The 17921-nt window shown below is 39.3% G+C and overlaps 1 protein-coding gene across 1 annotated transcript in view; it reads left to right on the forward strand.

The window, feature by feature from the left end:
* The first annotated feature begins 886 nt into the window (after positions 1–886).
* TMPRSS7 (transmembrane serine protease 7) overlaps positions 887–17921 on the forward strand; it is a 33796-nt gene continuing 16761 nt past the window's right edge. Inside the window, exons 1-8 of the mRNA XM_076350740.1 lie at positions 887–937; positions 5455–5653; positions 6505–6635; positions 9609–9676; positions 10462–10655; positions 11562–11600; positions 15055–15283; positions 16692–16822. Coding sequence (XP_076206855.1) covers positions 887–937; positions 5455–5653; positions 6505–6635; positions 9609–9676; positions 10462–10655; positions 11562–11600; positions 15055–15283; positions 16692–16822 — 1042 coding nt within the window. The remainder of the gene's footprint in view (positions 938–5454; positions 5654–6504; positions 6636–9608; positions 9677–10461; positions 10656–11561; positions 11601–15054; positions 15284–16691; positions 16823–17921) is intronic.

The following is a 17921-nucleotide window of genomic DNA, read 5'->3' on the forward strand; positions in this document are numbered from 1 at the left end:
GATTGTTAGTCTAGGTTTTATATCTTCAAAGATAAATTAATAGAAGGGCTGGGTTTTTTTTTTAATAAAAAGTTGGCATTTTTCCCGTACCATTTCTGAAGTTGACCCAAGGAAGGCATTGAGATTGTTAATCACTTAAAAGTAAAGACAGCTCTGTAGTTAGCATCCATTGAGGAAAGTACTGTTTTACATCCTCTATAAATATTTAATTATCAAAGAAAATAGGATGGAACTGTTATGGTACAAGTGACTTCCTGCATCTGATTACACAAAGGATTCTCAGTTTGAAGCCTGATCTATTTTAACAATACAAAATATGTTGCCTGGAGCAGCTTATTTCTCAGTTACAATAAAATAACTAAATTTGAGTGTTCAAAAGGCACGTTACAAAATTCTAAAAAGGAGTCAAAATGCTCTTCTTGGTTTGCAATGGTTATCTGCTATTTGCAGCACTTTTACTCAAGGTGCATAAATTTATTTTCCTTCTTTTAGTTGCATGATTTTGCTCTCATATGTACATTTTACTTGCTACTTTTCTTGTTTATGCCAGCTAATTTTGTGAAGTTTTAATGATATATAGATTTTAGCACTGTGACTTTGTTTTAACAAGTTAAAGTCTATTTCAGCTTAAAAAGACTACGAAGAGTCTATTCATTCAGTCCGACTTTGACGTCTAAAGTTACTCGATAGCATCCTTCTAATATTCACAAAAGAGCAACAGGGCAGATGAGATTACAATTGGAAACTCATCAAAGTAAATTGATGCCTCTCTTGGTCCTGGACATTGCTGTTAGCTGTCTTCAGCTTCAGAAGTAGAAGTGGTGCCCGAAAAAAGGTGCAAGGCTCTTTTTCAGCTGGGACAAGCAGTAAAATGAATTCTGCTGGAATGGATGAAAAAAATGATCACCCAGCAGCTAAACCTGAAGAAGAACTAAGTGTAAGTAGGTGACTTAGGCATTCTGGATTTCTTACACTTCTTGACGCTATTAGATCTCTTATGACCTAATTCTCAAGTATTAAACTTAACATCCCAGTTAGATTTGTTATAACTTTCTATTTTATAACTCACTCTAAAAATGCCAACATAGGTTTGTCTACCTTGAGATTGCTGGTAACGTGCATTTTCAGGCAACTGAAATAATGGGAATGTCAGTGTGACAATAGGAGAACTTATATTGGTGTCATGGCAGCATGTTTTTCCAAAAAGAAATCAATTTCTAGGCAAGAAAGACAACATTAAAGTAGGTAAAGTGTTTTGCTTTGCCCTGAGAAGATAGAAAAAGGGATTATTGCATGAACATTAACTCATGACAAAGAAACAATTAAATAATTCAGTGTATGGTGATAGTCAAATTGCAGTTTTAGCTGGAAGCCAATTCTAGAGTATAAGAACTAAGTTGCAGTAGAAAGGAAAGCTGAATTAAGAATTGTGAACCTTATTGAGGGAAGGGAACAGCTTAACTTTGCCTTTTGTTTTTCTTACTATAAAGTGGTTTATGGTAAACTAATATAACCTAGGGAAATATTTAAAATGTAGAGCATAGCATTCAATATTCCTATGAATCCTGTGTAATAGAGAACTTTGCAATGCAAGTCTTGATACATGAAGTGCATTTTTTTAAAAATAACATTAGAATTGTTGTAGATGCAATGAAGGCATTAGTTCTTTAAAGTACATACTTACAGTCCAGTGATGTCAATCTTGAGCAGTCTTTAACAATCCTTGACAGAAACTTTGTGTCTAATTTTTAAGAATAAATCTGTCTGGTTAGGTCTACAGTTACAAAAACGAATGGCATGGGAAAACTTAAATATAAAATATTCTGGGGGGAACCTTGATGAAAGTGGCCCAAATTTCAGATGTCAGAACTGAGCATTCATTCAGCTGTCTCAAGCTGACCTATTGAACACCTGAGCATATAAGGGAACTTTACATGACAGAGCAGAGCTTTAAACAAACAGAAAGGCAATTTGGTTTTCATCCTTAAACAGACTTATACTCAATAAGGTTTTTAAAAAATACAGAAGGCAGGCAAACTGAGTCCTTCTTGAGAACATGCAAAACAAGTGCAGTTAATTACCTAGATGGAAGATAAGAGTCTGCAATATTCCAGTTCAGTGTTTTCACGTTTTGTTTGAGGAAATCGTAAAGTGTATTACCGGGTCTTATTACTCATTATTACTTATTACTCCTTCTTCTCATCTTTGAACATGCTGAACTCTGAGGTGAAAGATTGCTGGCCATTGTATTTGACTATGGGACTGGCAGGATATCTGTGAAGATGTTGCTCATGCTCTCTCTGTGAGGTTTCACAGAGCCTTCTTATTGAAAGCGTTACTAGGGCATAATATCAGAGAGTCATAGAAAAACTTACATTGGTGGGGACTTCTGAAGGGGATCTACCAACCATTTTTTAAAAACAGGGCTAACATCAAAGTCAGAACAGATTTCTTGGGGCCTTGTCCCACTGAGTTTTAAATATCTCCAGGGATGGAGGTTCCCTGATCTCTGTGGGCATGGCTTAGGTGCATGAACCTCATGGTGAAATACTTTTCTCTTCCCCTCCACTCTCCTTCCCCGCCCATGTCCAGCTGGACTTTCCCCTGCTGCCATGTGTGACTGTTGTGGCTGTCTCCTCACTGTGCATCAGTGAGAAAAGTGTGGCTCTGTTTTCTCCATAACCCACTTTAGGTAGGGAAATCTATAATTAGATTTACTCACACTGACTTTGCCTTCTTGTCTCCAGCTAAACAATCCCAGGGCTCTCAGCTTTTTGCTGTTCATCACATCCTCCAGCCCCTCGCCTCTTGGTGGCCCTCCCCTGGAATCACTCCAGTTTATCAACATCTGTTATACTGATGGGCCAAAACTGGGCACAGTACTTCAGATGTGGCTCTACTAGTGTTGGGCAGAAGGAAAAAACCACTTATTGTAGATTATTTCACAGCATTGCTTTTGCAAATGTCTAGTAGTTATGCTTGGCATTTCCTGGGTGTCAAGCTCCATCAGCACGTAGTTTTTGTAGCCGCTATATTAAACTTGGCATCCCACATTGATAACTTGTAGTGCAGTTCTTAGCTGGGTACCTCCTGACTTTCATAGTCTTCTCCCTCCTCAAGTGAAAAATAATTAGTAGGGATGAAAAATTAGTCTTGTGCCCACAGCTTTTAGTCTACGACAGGCCACACTCTTGCAGTGTACTTTCTGAGAGGCTTCAAAGAATGAAATGATGGCAAATAGCCTGGAAGCTTGTTGCAGGCTTTCTCCTTGGTGCCTACCCCTTGTAGCTCTGCAGGGGCTAAGAAGGATCTATTGAGCATGGGGAACAGCCAGATCTGCCCAAGTCAGGGTCTGTGCTGTTGTACGTGCATCTGTTCTAGCGTGATTGTGAATTCCTCAGTGTATTTCTGTGTGGGCACAGAAGGGGATAGGTGATGGGACAGGGGTTCGTCCCTCAGCAGAGTGAGGCTATCTGCACCTTGAGCAAATCATAGACCAGTTATCATTGGTCTTTGTCAAAGATTCTTGATTTGCATTGCTGAGAGATGATGTAGGACCTCTGAGTAGGTCCTAGCCCACAAGTGGCATAAAATCAGCTGTGAGGTGGCGGAGACCGACTTTGAAAATGCCCTTAAAATGAATCAAGCTATTCCAAAGAGAAGGGAAAAAGATCTTGTTTGTTTGTTTTGGTCTTCATCTTTAAAATGGTGAAGTTCAGTTTCATCTTTGTATTATATGAGCTCCTGAGCCAGGTCTTTTTGTCTCAAAGGCTGTTTTGTGCTTCATAGAAGATTTTCCACTAAAACTCTTGCTGCTGATTGCTGACTGGTGTTTGTCAACACCTCCAGTCACGGAGAACCCACAACTTCCTAAGGCAGCCTCGAGAGCTTCCCTCTCACTAGCATCAACATGTTTTTGGAATATTTTTCCTGAGCATTCCTTATTGATGTGACAATATTATGTAACTTATGTTATAGTGTGATATAAGGAGGAAATTCAAGGGATTTTTTTATAGTTCTAATTCTGGTGCAGCTGGGTATCACAGCTATGCCTATGTTCATACCCAGTGCACTTGGTCATTAATGCCCTGAGTGGTCCAGGAACTCGCCAGCTAACCTCTGCATAGACGAGACAATGAATTGACTTGAGAAAAGGTGATTGAACCTCTTGCTGATCTCACAACAAAGTGTTTGACTGTCACAGGAGCTCTCCAAGTGGGAATTTTATGAAGTCCCAGAGATTTCCCCAGGCAGCTTTTTCTGTGCCTGCAGCAACTGATAGGCATTATTTGTATGCTTAAATGCATTGATTATCTCCTGCAGAGGAAAATGCCTGGGGGAGTGTCTGGTACAAACAGATTTTCCAGAGCAGGCCAAACTGTAGATAGATAAGATACTTATAGGAAGTAGAAAATGTTCCTGCAAATGCAGAAATGGTCACATAGTAGTCTTTTGTACCTAGATAAGATGGTCAGGAGGTATTTTGAACCTAGTTTTAGAAAATCTGGGACTGTAGTTCAAAATAAACTGTCAAGGGGCTGGATATCCAGGTGATGACCTTGTCCAGGTCTCATCCCAGCAAGACCTGTGATGTGTCCTCCTGTTCACTGGAGGGAACTTCTCAGAGGGTCATGCAGGAGGAGGATATCTGTACCCACCGCTTCTCATCCTGAAAGGAAGCAGAGACTTTTTTCTGAGGAATGAATGGGTTGAGCCCACTTGTAGTGGGATAGTTCTGGTCTGAGAAGAAAGTGGGGTTTTTTGAACAACAGTGACTTTTTGACCATGGACTGGGAGGAAGCAATGATAGTGTGCATATGCCCGTCTCTCGGTACTTTAGCAGGGAAATGACAAGTCATAGTACTGGAAAAAGGATTGACTATTTGAATATCATGCTAACCCCTCCCTTCCACTTCACACAAAGGGAATGAATGGCTGAACATGTGTCTGCTTCCGCACTAAACTTGCATAAGCATAGCAACTATTTGGGTTATGAGACACCTTGCTAGGTTATGTTACCAAGCTGTTGGTGAAAAGCTGCTATTCTGCAGTACTTGTCTGTGTATACATCTCAGCTGCAGACAGTGCAAGGTAATTCAGTGCTGTCTACCCTTTGGACTAAAGAGGGCTAATTTACACTAATGAGGAATGCCCAAGGATATTAGCATTCATTCAGATGGTTAATGCTGGGTAGCTGTTGCATGGTGAGCTGTTATCCTAGGGTTCAACGTATTTTTACATCCTTACGCAACAGGGACTGACTTATATCAGCAAGTGTCTGGAAGAAAAGGACCTTACTTTCTGACTGGAGTTTTAAACTGCTACTAAGTTAATTATAGTTGTGTATATGCAGTAACAGACTGCATATATGTGTGGGAATCTGTTCTAGTCATTGGTCAGTCAATTGCTGTTAGAAATGTTCCACATTTTTTGTTGTCTTTCACCTTATTTTAGGTAGCCAACATCTCAGTCCAAATGGTAACTGCAGAAGATAAGTTGGCAAAGAGGATTCTGGCAAGGAAAAAACATGACAAATTGAAATTGAAGAAAAAAGATAAGTTGCTGTGGAATCTTCAAAACAAAATAATTCTCTTTACCCTCATTCTATTCATTTTAGGAGTTGTAACCTGGACATTACTGTGGCTCTTCATTGGTGAGTTGCTGAAAGCTCATGCCAATTTCATACATCACTATCCCCAATAGCACTTTTAGTTCGTTTTAGGATCTCACTTGTCCTGAAGGCTCTTTCTAAAATACACAAACTTATTTAAATGGGGCCTGAAAGACTTTTGAGCATCTTTATTAAGACTTCAGACAGTTGAATTAACAAGTAATTATAAGAGCAGGCATAGCTGCTGGCTTTAGGAAGTGTGACTTTTTAAGTGTTATGCAAAACTTTTTTTTTTACATGTGCTAGCTAATTGCACAGACCCAACAGTACCTATGAACTTGATTCCTCAATTTTTGACTTCCATTGTGTTTCTTGGCCTGCTGAAGGCCAGGTAAGTTCTTTGTCTCTCATGCAGAATAGATTTAAAGAAATTAAAGGGGAGTAAAATATAGAAGGCAAATATTTATAAGACTTGTAAAAACACTGGACAGGACAAGAAATTATCACTTCTGTGGAGTGTTGCTTTCTTGTTTGATGTGTCTAAGTGGGCAGTAAAAGCTATGTTCTCCTCTTTAAACCTCCAATGCTAATATTGCCTAAGATTCCTTAGGGATGCTGCAGAATCTGGATGTTGATATTGCCTTCATTATGCTGGTTCATTTGTATGGTGGTATCTTATCTTGCGTGTAGGGAACAGGTGCTCAATTAACTTTCATATTGTGGTACTCATCTAGGACAGTTTGGCTGTGAAAACGTAGTGTTCATTTGGTAGTCCCTTCCACTGTAAGGCTGAATAGATTAATTTGATTTAGAATTTAATCAGTAAAAAAATCTCTTTGTTATTAAAAACAAAATAAAAAATTGGAGGCTAACTGTCTTCTTTGTTCTTGCAGTTCAGGCAGAAAACAAAGATGCATTGTATTTTGTTGGACTGTTTCGTGTTGCCAACATAGAATTTCTCCCAGAATATAGGCAGAAGGAGTCGAAAGAATTCCTTTCCATGGCACAGAATGTGCAGCATGTGGTAAGATGAGTGGGCTGCTTGGCTAGCAAAAAGATCAGAGCTGTGAACAAGAGGTGCGACTTTCAGGTGCCATTGAGTCTGCTGTGTTCTACTTCCTACCCTGTCGTGGTTTAACCTCAGTTGGCAACTAAGCACCACGCAGCCGCTCGCTCACTCCCCACCCCCCTCACCCCCCCCGTGGGATGGGGGAGAGAATTGGAAAAGCACAAGTGAGAAAAACTCATGGGTTGAGATAAAAACAGTTTAATAACTGAAATAAAATGATAATAATATGATAATAATACACAAAGCAAGTGATGTACAGTACAATTGCTCACCACCCGCCAACCGATGCCCAGCCAGTCCCCGAGCAGCGGCCCCCCCGGCCAGCTTTCCCCCAGTTTAGGTACTGAGCATGACGTCACATGGTATGGAATGCCCCTTTGGCCAGTTTGGCTGTGCCCCCTCCCAGCTTCTTGTGCACCTCCAGCCTTCTCAGTCGGTAGAACATGGGAAACTGAAAAGTCCTTGGCTAGTGTAAGCATTACCTAGCAACAACTAAAACATCGGTGTGTTATCAACTTTGTTCTCATCCTAAATCCAACACACAGCACTGTACCAGCTACTAGGAAGGAAATTAACTCTGTCCCCGCCGAAACCAGGACACACCCCAACTGGAAGATTATGTACAAAGGGTGGCATCTGGAGGCAGGAAAGAACTGAGTGCTTCCAGCTTGTTAATCACAAACTGAGTTTTGAAAAGGTCCGTTTGACTTTGCATTTACTAAAAATTTTACTTATTTCCCCCCACAAATCGGAGTCTATGAATAGAACTCTACACAAGCCCTTCAAAACTTAATTGCCACATTTGAGACATTAAACCGATGAAGTCTTTTGCATTTAAATTGGTATCTGCTGCCAGTCTTCTGCCTTAGAGGATCTATAATTACTCTAGCGCTCTCAAACATATTTACGTTTCCTTCTGATGCCAGGTATTCTAAAGACCATTACTCTTCCCAAACACCTTGCATCAGTCAAAGCAGAAACAGCCATCTGTTGTAGGCAGTTAAGACTGCTCTGGTGTGGGAAGAGAGGGGTGGGAATCTTGGTTAAAATGAATTTGACTTTAAAGACATTTGGTGTGGGGAGGAAAAAGACATTAGCACCAGGAAATGCAGCGCTGTCCACATAAGGATTCAAGCAATAGTAAGAAAACTGCTAAACAAATAAAAAGATAATAATAATGTCAGATGGAACCAAGACATTTTTGAATAATTGTTAAGTTTTTGTCATCTTATTATATGAACTCATGTTCCTGTTTTCCAGCTCTATCTCCCCCCCCCCCCCAAAAGCTGGACTTGAAAGCAGATAGTCTAGTTTTCCTAGTCCTGCATCTTAACGTCTGAAGCGCTTTCAGGCAGGGGTGACAGACAACAAGCACAAGAAGTGTCCTTCCCCCACTCTCCATGGAGCAGCTCTAACCTGCTGTGAGCCCGGTGTCTTGCTCTTGTCCCAGAGCATCCTGCTGTTGTCACATAGTGGAGAGAGGTGACAACAGGTGTGAACTGCCAGTGTCACCACCTCCTACTTGAACGTAAATTGGAAATTATTTTTTTGTCTGTAAACTCTGCCTGAACTCACCAATGGATTTTACATTGCTGAAACTGCACTTCTTGGTGACATGACTGTTGACTAAAATTGCTAGTAGGGATGTGGGAGGTTTGGGTTTTGTTTGTTTTTTCTCCTTGAAACCCTTTTGTTCGTGGCTCCTGGCCCAGAGACCCCCAGAGTGGTAATGGAAGAACCTCTCAAGATAGGCTCCTTTTCCCTTTGATAATAACAGTAATATATAAAATCCCTTGTAGCCTAATCTGGAGAAAGATTGAGCTCTACCCATTTTATTTAGGCCCTTAAAATAATTGTTCAAACTTCCTGTGTCAAACACTAAAAGTTAGGGAGTAATATTAATGTGATTTTTACAGCCTTTGCTTCAAAGTAATCCATGTTACCATCCCTTGGGCATTAATTTTAACTATTAAGCAGCAGGATGAGGCCTGAACTGCTTGAGGTACATGCCACCTTGTGGCTTTAGAATTGTGCCTCTTTGAACAAGAGGAATGAAAGTTATTGTCACACTGGTATCACCACACACATACAAAGAACTGGTGGAATTGAGAGCTTGCTTTCCCCAAAGGCAGCCCCACAGCATGAAATGAGCAGAGTTTGTCCTTCTCCACATATATCACATTGTGTATCGGAAAGAAATATGTTAATACGAAGCCGTTAGTGAAGAAAATAGACACAAACTGAATTGAAATGCAAGAAAATTCCACATAAATATTAGAAAAAAATGTTTAACTGTGAAGGTGATCAAACACTGGAGCAGGTTGTCCAGAGAGGCTGTGGAGTCTCCATTCTTGGAGGTATTCAACTGGACGTGGCCCTGAACAACCTGGTGTAGTTGATCCTGCTTTGAGCAGAGGGGTTGGACTGGATGCTCTCCAGGGGCCCCTTCCAATCTCAGCCTTTCTGTGATTCTGTGGAAAAAGTTCTCATATGTGTTGTTAACTGCACCTTAGTACCAACACACAAAATGTTATGAGTACGTACTTATTTCCTGAAAACTGCCCCTAAGTTTTAGCATCAGGATAGGGAAGCCCTCTGTGTTTGGGATTTGCTGGGCAAAGAATGTGTGCTCTTTTCAAAACTCATTTACTTGGAAAAAGCATTGCTGCACACGTCAGCTGGCCATGGGCAGAAGATTTGATGTTTCCTGGGAATACTGGACTTGTTATGGGTGCATTGCAGTGCTGGTCTGTTCCTGTCTGCTGCTCTGCCTAGTTTGGCTGCTGTATGTCTGGAAATGTGTGCAGATTGCATATTCTTGGTGGAAAAGAGGACGTTCCTAGGAAAGCCTAGGTATATGACATCTTTGGGTATGGCTGATTTTTCAGAAATGCTAAATCTTAATTGGCTTAATACTTTCTCTTTCAGATGAATTTGGTCTACGCAAGCTCCTCTTTCTCCAAATTTTATAAGCAGTCCACAGTTTCAGAAGTCAGGTAAAACTGTGGTTAATGTATTTCTGCTGGGTAGTATATAATGTAATGAGCCCACAAGAGAAACCTATTTTTGGTAGTTATGATTTAATCTCTTTGCTATGCATTTGTATCGATAGCAAAATACACTTATAACCTGTACCAATTCATTTCACAAAAGTAAGGGCTAAAGTCATATAAGCAGTTCCTTGTCTGCCAGGAATATAATATAAGGTAAACAGAAATAATGTCTCTAAAGAGGTTTGGTGATGCTTTAGCTGATAGGTCACACAGAAGTTTAACCACTTAAATGTGCTGCTAGAGCACAACTCTGTATTATTACCCAAGTTGCACATATTTTATAAGTAATGTTATTGGTATAAAACTGTTCACTGACAGAAGAATGGGAAAATCCCTATACTGCAATAAAGTACACTTACTCTAATATTATGTATGCAATTAATGCTAGAGATTAGTTATTCCAATCCAGTGATCTTTAGGAGATAATCCAGCTCTAATTCAAGTAGATATGATGATTTCCATAGACCTCAAAAGTCAGGAGCCCTCAGGAAGTCAGCCTAGTGAAGATCCCCAACTGGGTGTGAGGAGTGTGTTTTGGTGTTTTGGGCTCTTTTTAAATTTTTTTTTTATTTTCTAGGAGAGAAAAAACATTCAGTGTGTCAAAGCAACAAGGCAAGATGGAAATAAACCATACTTTTCTAAATTTGTACTTCAGAAGCTTGTGTTGAGAGTCTAGTCTTTCAAAAATTTTCAACATGTTGGTAATCCGTAGGACCTTTTTATTTCAGTAACAACAACAATGGAGGCCTCCTTATTCATTTCTGGATCATATTTGTGGTACCACAGGCGAAAGGCCAAGTGCTGTGTGAGGATTGTGTGGCTGCCATTTTAAAGGATTCCATTCAGACAAGTATCGTTAACCGGACCTCTGTGGGAAGTCTTCAGGGCCTTGCGGTCGACATGGACTCCATTGTACTAAGTGGTTAGTATTAGCACATACCCATATCCTTGAGGAAACACTTTATTAAGCAAACATTTTTATCTTGGAGTAGCAAATTCTATAAATAAACCAAAATCTTTTCCCAGCATCTTTAGCTTCTAATACTAAAATTATTATAGAAAGAAAAAGAGGAAAAGCAAAATCAAAACCAGATTTGAGGTCAAATCAAGGTACAAAGTATCTGTGAACACCAATTGCAAAACTTCCTTTACTTGGAGCGCTTATGTTCAAAATCAGGAGCTAAGCCTGACACCTTGTAGCCAGCTCAGATTTGGGTTAGTCTGTGACTTTAAAAGTATAAAAAGATGAAGGGCTAAGGTTTCCACATGGTTCAGATTTTAGCCCCTCCATTGAAAATTAGATTCTTGTCATCCCTTTATTAAAAATTAAGAAACAGATAGCTGCCCATTCATTAAACAACTCCCGTGCCATTCCTATCTGGGGAAGAAATTAGCAACATAGGACTGAAGTATCTGTTTAATGTAATTAGCTACAAAATGTTGTATGATTTTCAGCTCTATGAACAAAGGACAGAACAAGCTTCATTTGAACATCTCTGTCCAACTGAAAGCTGAAAAAGACTTTCTGGCCAAGGGTGAGAAAATGACCTCTTGAGTACCTCTGTCTCAGTCCTTCAATTAAATTTGACTGCTTAATTGACGTACAGTCTCTTCTTGCCTCAGGCACGAAGATGTCTGGGGACATGATACCTCCAAAGCTGCTTGCAGAATTTGCAGAAATGAAGGGGGTTTGGGCAGCCTCCCTTGTTGAGATAGCTGTTTTGTCCTGTGTGTTTAGTGTTATGATTAAAGAAGTGTGATTGAATTAAACCGTGGATTCTGGATTTTGGGCAAATGAGAAGACTCACACAACTCTTTTTCTGTGCAGCAGGTCTTCGGTCAGATTATTGGTCAACAACAGGAACAGGTAATTCACCATTTTGGCAGTTTCCTGGCAGAGAAGAGGTGGAGAACAAAGCTTTTAGTTCATGTCTTTAGACTCAAAGATACTGTTCAGTGTTAATTTAAGAGGGTTAAATTCAGCCTTGGCATTTATGTCCTGAGTTGCTATAAGAGTAACCAAGAGTCTTGCATGCGACAAATACAGAAACTATCTGCCTTTAGTCTGACTGGTAAATTTTTTAGATGTACCTGGTGGCATGGTAGGAAATAAACTCAGTCGGTTAGTTGTTTGCTATTCACTCTGCGTTGAAGAGAAGATTAAGCTTTTCTAAACTGGGCAGTACTGAATTTAAATCTATTTATTGGCTTTTGAGATAAACAATAGCAATGCTTTTGTCCATCCTTTATCCTCCTTTACTCCTTTTTCTTCACGGTTAATGATGAGTTTTTCTTTTGAATGAATTCTCTAACAGAAATTAGTTTAAGCAGTTCAGTTTTGCCAGGGTTATGGGTGACACTACTTATATACCTGCTTGGTCTCATGTTGTAAACCTCCCAGTAGGGTTCTTTGGCAGTGTGCAGAGGCTTTACAAGCAGTTTAAGAGTACAGTGCATCTATGTTCACTAGCATGTGGAGTAGGTACCTAGAAAAAATGTGCTACTAGGCTAAGCAGTAGTATGCTAATCACCTTTGATGCAGACACCTGATAAGTCTCTGCTGGGCCAGCAGTTGTCAATTAGGTAGGGATGTGTTGGCCTCCCTTGTTCCTTGACACAGGCTTACTTTTCATCTTGTGAGGTTGCACCGTTTCAGTTTTTTACCTTTCCATGTCTGTATTTGTCTTTTCTGAGACATTAACTTGTACTATTTCAACAATTGCATTTTTATCTGTGATTTCCGCTTCTGTTATCTTGCAAGGTTTTAGCTTGCATACTTTCTCAGAATTCAACAATTACTTTTGTTAGCGCAGCCAAGTCAAGGTCTCCTAGTACTGCTGTCCACAGGTGGACTTCGGGTCACAGACCCTGGACCATGGTTTGCAATGCCTAGATTGATATCAGCCCATAATTTCTCAAAATTCAAGTCAAGTTTGATACAGCATTCATTTGCTCAAAACCTTTCCTGACTTAAACTGCAAAGCATAGCAATATTGGCCTTTGTCACATCTCCTTACATGCATTTTAATTATATAAAATAATTTTGTGCGTTGGTGCTCACTTGTATAGCAATTTCATTCCGCAGTTCAGTGTTCCAGGGCAGAGGAATTAGTACAGTCAGATCTTATGTTTCAATTTATTCTGGAGTATATTCCCTAAAGGAGAAGAAAATAAGAACAGTGCAACACAAATATTGATTCTAAGGCTTTTTTAGGACTTGTATGGTATCTTTCACACAAAGGGAGAAGGGTGACCTGCCATATTCTAGATGTCTTTCAGAGACTCACAATGTAGTCAACCACAGGTGGCAACTGGTATCTGTCAGAAGCATAGCGCTGGTATGCAATGAAGTTGCAGGGGAACAACAACATGGATTGCCACAGGAGTTGAGAAAGTCTTATACTGGTGCAATTTCATTTGTTGGAGTACCTTGAGTGTGTCTGCTTAGGACTGTAGAATATGGTGCAGAGGTTAAAGTGTTAATGCAGCAGCATACAAGGAAGGTGCATCGCCTGGTTGTATCTTGAGAGCTATAGAGTTACTTTGGCATGAAGATACACCTAGTTATCAGTTCAGGCACAGCACTTGAGTGCAGATTTATTGAAGAACGGGTTGGAGAAGGGACTTGTCACTCACATCAGCTGAATCTCTACCTGCATTGCCATGGTATGCCATGGTATCTGGCTATGCAGGGTCTGCTTGGGTAAAGACTGTATCCAGCTTTGGTTTCAAACTGGTAGGCTTGCATTACTTCTAGTTCCAGAGCCAGCTCTGAAATCTCTGCACCATGCTTCTCACCAGCAGTGAGCTCATCACATTATTAACTACTTAGTAGAAATAGTGGTAGTCACATAATTCTAAAGACTATGATCAAAGCTGGCTTTGTTAGGGGTGAGTAAATAAGCACAAATAACTATTATAAAAAGAATGTTATTTGGAAGAGATAAGAACAAGAAGGAAGAGAGAACAATAGCTCAACCAAAGCTTTAAATAGTTATAACTGTAATTCAGTTGCACGGTATGTGACCCTTACAGATTGTTCATGAACATTCATAGCATTAGTTTCAAGATTGTAAATTAGAAGTGGAAGTCAGACAAAGCCTACCACTTCCTGTCTTGATTAACTGCTGGTTAAAAGGCCAACATTTAGTTTGAGTCAACAATTGATAGTGAACTTTCACAGTGCTCTAATTGGTGTTCCACGATAGTAACTATTTCAGAGACTTGCCTTTTTAATAGACAGAAATTAATGCAAATGTTTACTTTGGATCTTATTCTCCCTAATTTGCATTTTCTTCCTTCCCACCTTTCAAAGAGTTATGTTAAGAGTTTTAGATATGACCAAACAAAAAAATCCCTAACCTTTTTGCTGAATGGGAGCTGCAATATTGAATTGAAATAAAGACCTCAATATGTTTGACTTGAAAGCAACAATTGTTTCAGTTTAATTGGAAAATTGGATGCAAGCAGGGTAATTTTCTGGTGATTCTTATCTAAATTACGACAGCCTTTTTTTGCCTTTCTTTTGGCTTCTTTTTAATAGAAGTGTTTTGTAGGCTAGGCTGTATGGCTTACATTTCACGGTACTTCCATTTCTAATAGTGACTTCTAATGCTGCAAAAGTTTTCAAGACTTGACAGGAAAAACTCCTGGTCTGAATTAATTTTGACCCTGCTTTGAGCAGGGCATAGAACAAGAAAGGTCTTAGCATCCCTTCCAATCTGAATGAATTGGTGACTCTGAATTTAGTGGTAGCACTTACAGCTCATTTCACTTACATTTCACAACTTACATTCACTTCATTCACAACTTACATTTTCATGAGCTGTAATAAAACATTGAGAAGCCTGATGTTTGAACAATAATCTAAAAAACCCCAGAGTAATAAAAAAATGTAGCTTGATTTTTTTTATTTTGTTTTTATTTTATTTATTATAAATATCCTAATATCTGTAGGGGCGAGCAGTTGATTTCTGCCTTGATGAACATTTCCCAGTGAACAATTGTTTAAGTACTTCATCCTCTGGGAGCTCCATAGATCTTTGTTAACTGCGAATACCTGTTGTACAAAATGGCGGTGCTTTTGTGCAAATACCCTACAAGGACTTATTTACAGCACTGTTTGCGGTGTTCTGTAGCTTTATGAATAGACTTTTCCTTGACCACAGACTTACAACTAAGGTGCAAAGAAACAGTGGCATAGACTACTTTGTTTCACGTTTATCTATGCTTTCATATGTTGCTTTAGTTTAAAATTATTTTTAGGATTTTTTTTTTGTACTCGATGAGTGTCCAGTGTTGAAAATGTGACATTTCCACAGGAACAAGTTGTATGTATGATCTGTATGCTGATCGCCTACATGAGCACTTTCCTCTGGATATCCATGCTGCCTCAGGGGGAACGATCTGCTATTTTAAGCTGATTGCATCAGTGGGCCATCTTATTCGTCTTTCAATAGTATCCCTTCAGATTGAAGCAGATAACTGCATCACTGACTCGTTAACTGTTTATGACTCTCTGATGCCAATCAAACATAAGATACTGTACCAGTGAGTATAAATTTTCATTGAGAATTCATTGACAATCATTTGGGTTGTTTTTCTGTAGATTTGTCGACTGCATTTTTGGTGGGTTTTGGCTTGTTTTGCTAAAAATACTCTGATCTTCATGCATTATGCACACAACACCTGGCAAAATATTTTTTTTTTTTTTTAAAGTGGAAAAGCTGATCTTGCTAATAAAAGAAACAGTTAAATATTCTTTAAATTCTTCTTTGCTCTTCAACTGGAGTGCATCTTCACCCAGCTGCAGAACTATGAGAAGTTCACACATTACTGGGCGTAATTTTCTGTTTCTTGTCAGGAAACAAATGCTAACTAAAAGAAGATGTCAAAATTTCCTCCTTTAAGCAAACTCTTCTTCTGTATGAAGATTAGTGCTCTTGATATGAAGACTGAAGTTCTAAAACTAAGTCTCGTGATTCTTTGGATACTTACCGCCACTCACCAGTTCAGCGCTTTTTATAGCTGCTCTATTTGAGTAATTTAGAGGGTTATTAAAATCTAGAGTTGAAGCTCTGATGGATTGAGGGATGTGGACTATTTTTTTTTTAAATTATTTTTCTATTGTTTTCTCTCTTTAATGATCCAGTAGGCTTGTTTAGGGTTTTTTGTTTTAAATTCCTCGTAACTAGTTCCACAGGGCTCTGTCATACTAAAAGGTGAAGACAGCACCTCCATCAAGCAGACAAAGAGCTCAGTGTTTTGACCCCTGAAATCCTCTTCTCTGGCCTGTCAGTGTGTGTATAAGCCTCAAAAAAGAGCATTGGCTTTTCAGTCCTCTTTGAGAGCTGTCCTCTAGTAGTCTGAGCCAGTCACTGACTTGCCTATAAAACAGCAGATGGTGTTCACTTACTTGTTTAGTATCTGTAGAGGACTGAGGATATCTGCTAGGTAATGCATATAGAAAGTAACTTTTTTTTTTAATGGGACTAGTTGATTGGCTCAGGTTCTTCATTTCTGACTTGAATAACTTGCTTGTCTTTCCAACTCCCCAGCGCCAAGCTAAATCTGTTGGTCTAATAAAATAATTTTTCTCTTTCTACAAACTTTTCTTTACTATTGGCTTCATTCATTTTTGCTTGGAGTGAAGGCTGAAAGTCAGTATTATCTCCTAGAGCTAACCATTCTATCTTCCTTTTCATGTTTGCAATTTCTTTCTTTTTTGTACGAAGTGACTTTCTAGTACTGAGTTTCTAACTGGCCTTGTAACAGGTACTTTTGTGTTTAAGAGCGTGGAGTTTTTACTGGGCTTTGAAGTAGGTAAGCTCTGCACCAGTGGAAAATTTATGCACAGAATGAGAGCGATGTGTTGGGGGTTTGTTTGGGGGTTTTGTTTGGGGGTTTGTTTGTTTTTTACCGATTGCTTACATGTGTACTCTCCTTTCTTGCCCCTCAGAGCTTGTGAACCAGCTGATTCATTGGTGTCACTTGTGTCCACAAATAATCTCATGCTGGTAATGTTTAAGGCAGCGCAAAAAAAGGAACGGAAGGAATTCCATGGCTATTTTGAGGTCATTACACAAGAAAGTAGGTTTGTTTTGTGTTTGGAAATGTGTTTATTGTGTTATTTCTCTCTAAGATCCCAAAGGTTCCTGAGTATGGATATATGACTCCTGTATCTCGGTTTCTTTTTTCCTACATGCCTGTCTCTCTCCTTCATCTCCTCTGCATTACTGAGTGTCTGCCTTCCTCTTGATTAATTTGATCTGTGCAGGTTAGCTGTCCTTAAGTGCAATATGAAGGGAGAAGGCTGAAACCAGCACTGACTGAATTCAGTTGGTCAGGACTGCAGTGTGCCAGTAGGTGGAGTTGTTATTCCAAGTGTAGCACTGCTCTGGCCTCTCTCCTGGTTTGGGACTCAGTGATAATGTTAAAGATGGAAGGAATTCAGCACTAAATCTACTTTCAGAAAATAAAACTTCAGGAGCTTTGTCTGCGTTTTCTATCGGTCCCTGCCTCCTCATTAACACAAAGGAGTCAGTTATGTTTCTGCATCAAGTCCATCTTCTGCTTTTAATTGCTTTAAGAAGTGGTTAGATCATAATCACAAATAGTACAAGGAACATCACACTAGTAGCACAAGGAGTAAAATCTAACACAATCCAATGCAAGGAAATTCAAGCTGCTTAAAAAGACGCTGCATACTTTTCATGCTGAGAGTAATTAAACATTAAAATACCATCACAAAAGCATGTGATAAATTCTCCATTATAAGTAACTTTAAATTCAGGGCTATTACTTTTGTTTGTTTGTTTGGTTTAAATTCAGGGCTGGGTTTTCTTTGTTGGTTTCTCTGTGTGTGTGTGTGTGTATTGTTTTTAATGAATTCTTTAAATCCATTGAGCAGTCATAAAAGGAAGTTTTGGCTTCCAGGAGACTGATTAGATTAGCATGTTGTCCATTTCTCTTCTAACTGGTTGCATTTTAAGACTAGAGGTCCTCGTGTACTACTGCAGCGTGGATGTATTGATGTGCAACACTGTTCACTGAGACTTATTTGCAGAACTGCCTTCGGTGAAATAAACAATATAAAACTTCACAATGTTTTCTCCTAGTCCTGCAGAGCCCAGCAAGCATTCCTAGATTTTTACATCCCTTGTCTCTGTCTGCATCATTGGGAAGGGTA

The sequence above is a fragment of the Aptenodytes patagonicus genome, chromosome 1 (assembly GCF_965638725.1).
Source record: "Aptenodytes patagonicus chromosome 1, bAptPat1.pri.cur, whole genome shotgun sequence".
Classification (NCBI taxonomy): Eukaryota; Metazoa; Chordata; class Aves; order Sphenisciformes; family Spheniscidae; genus Aptenodytes; species Aptenodytes patagonicus.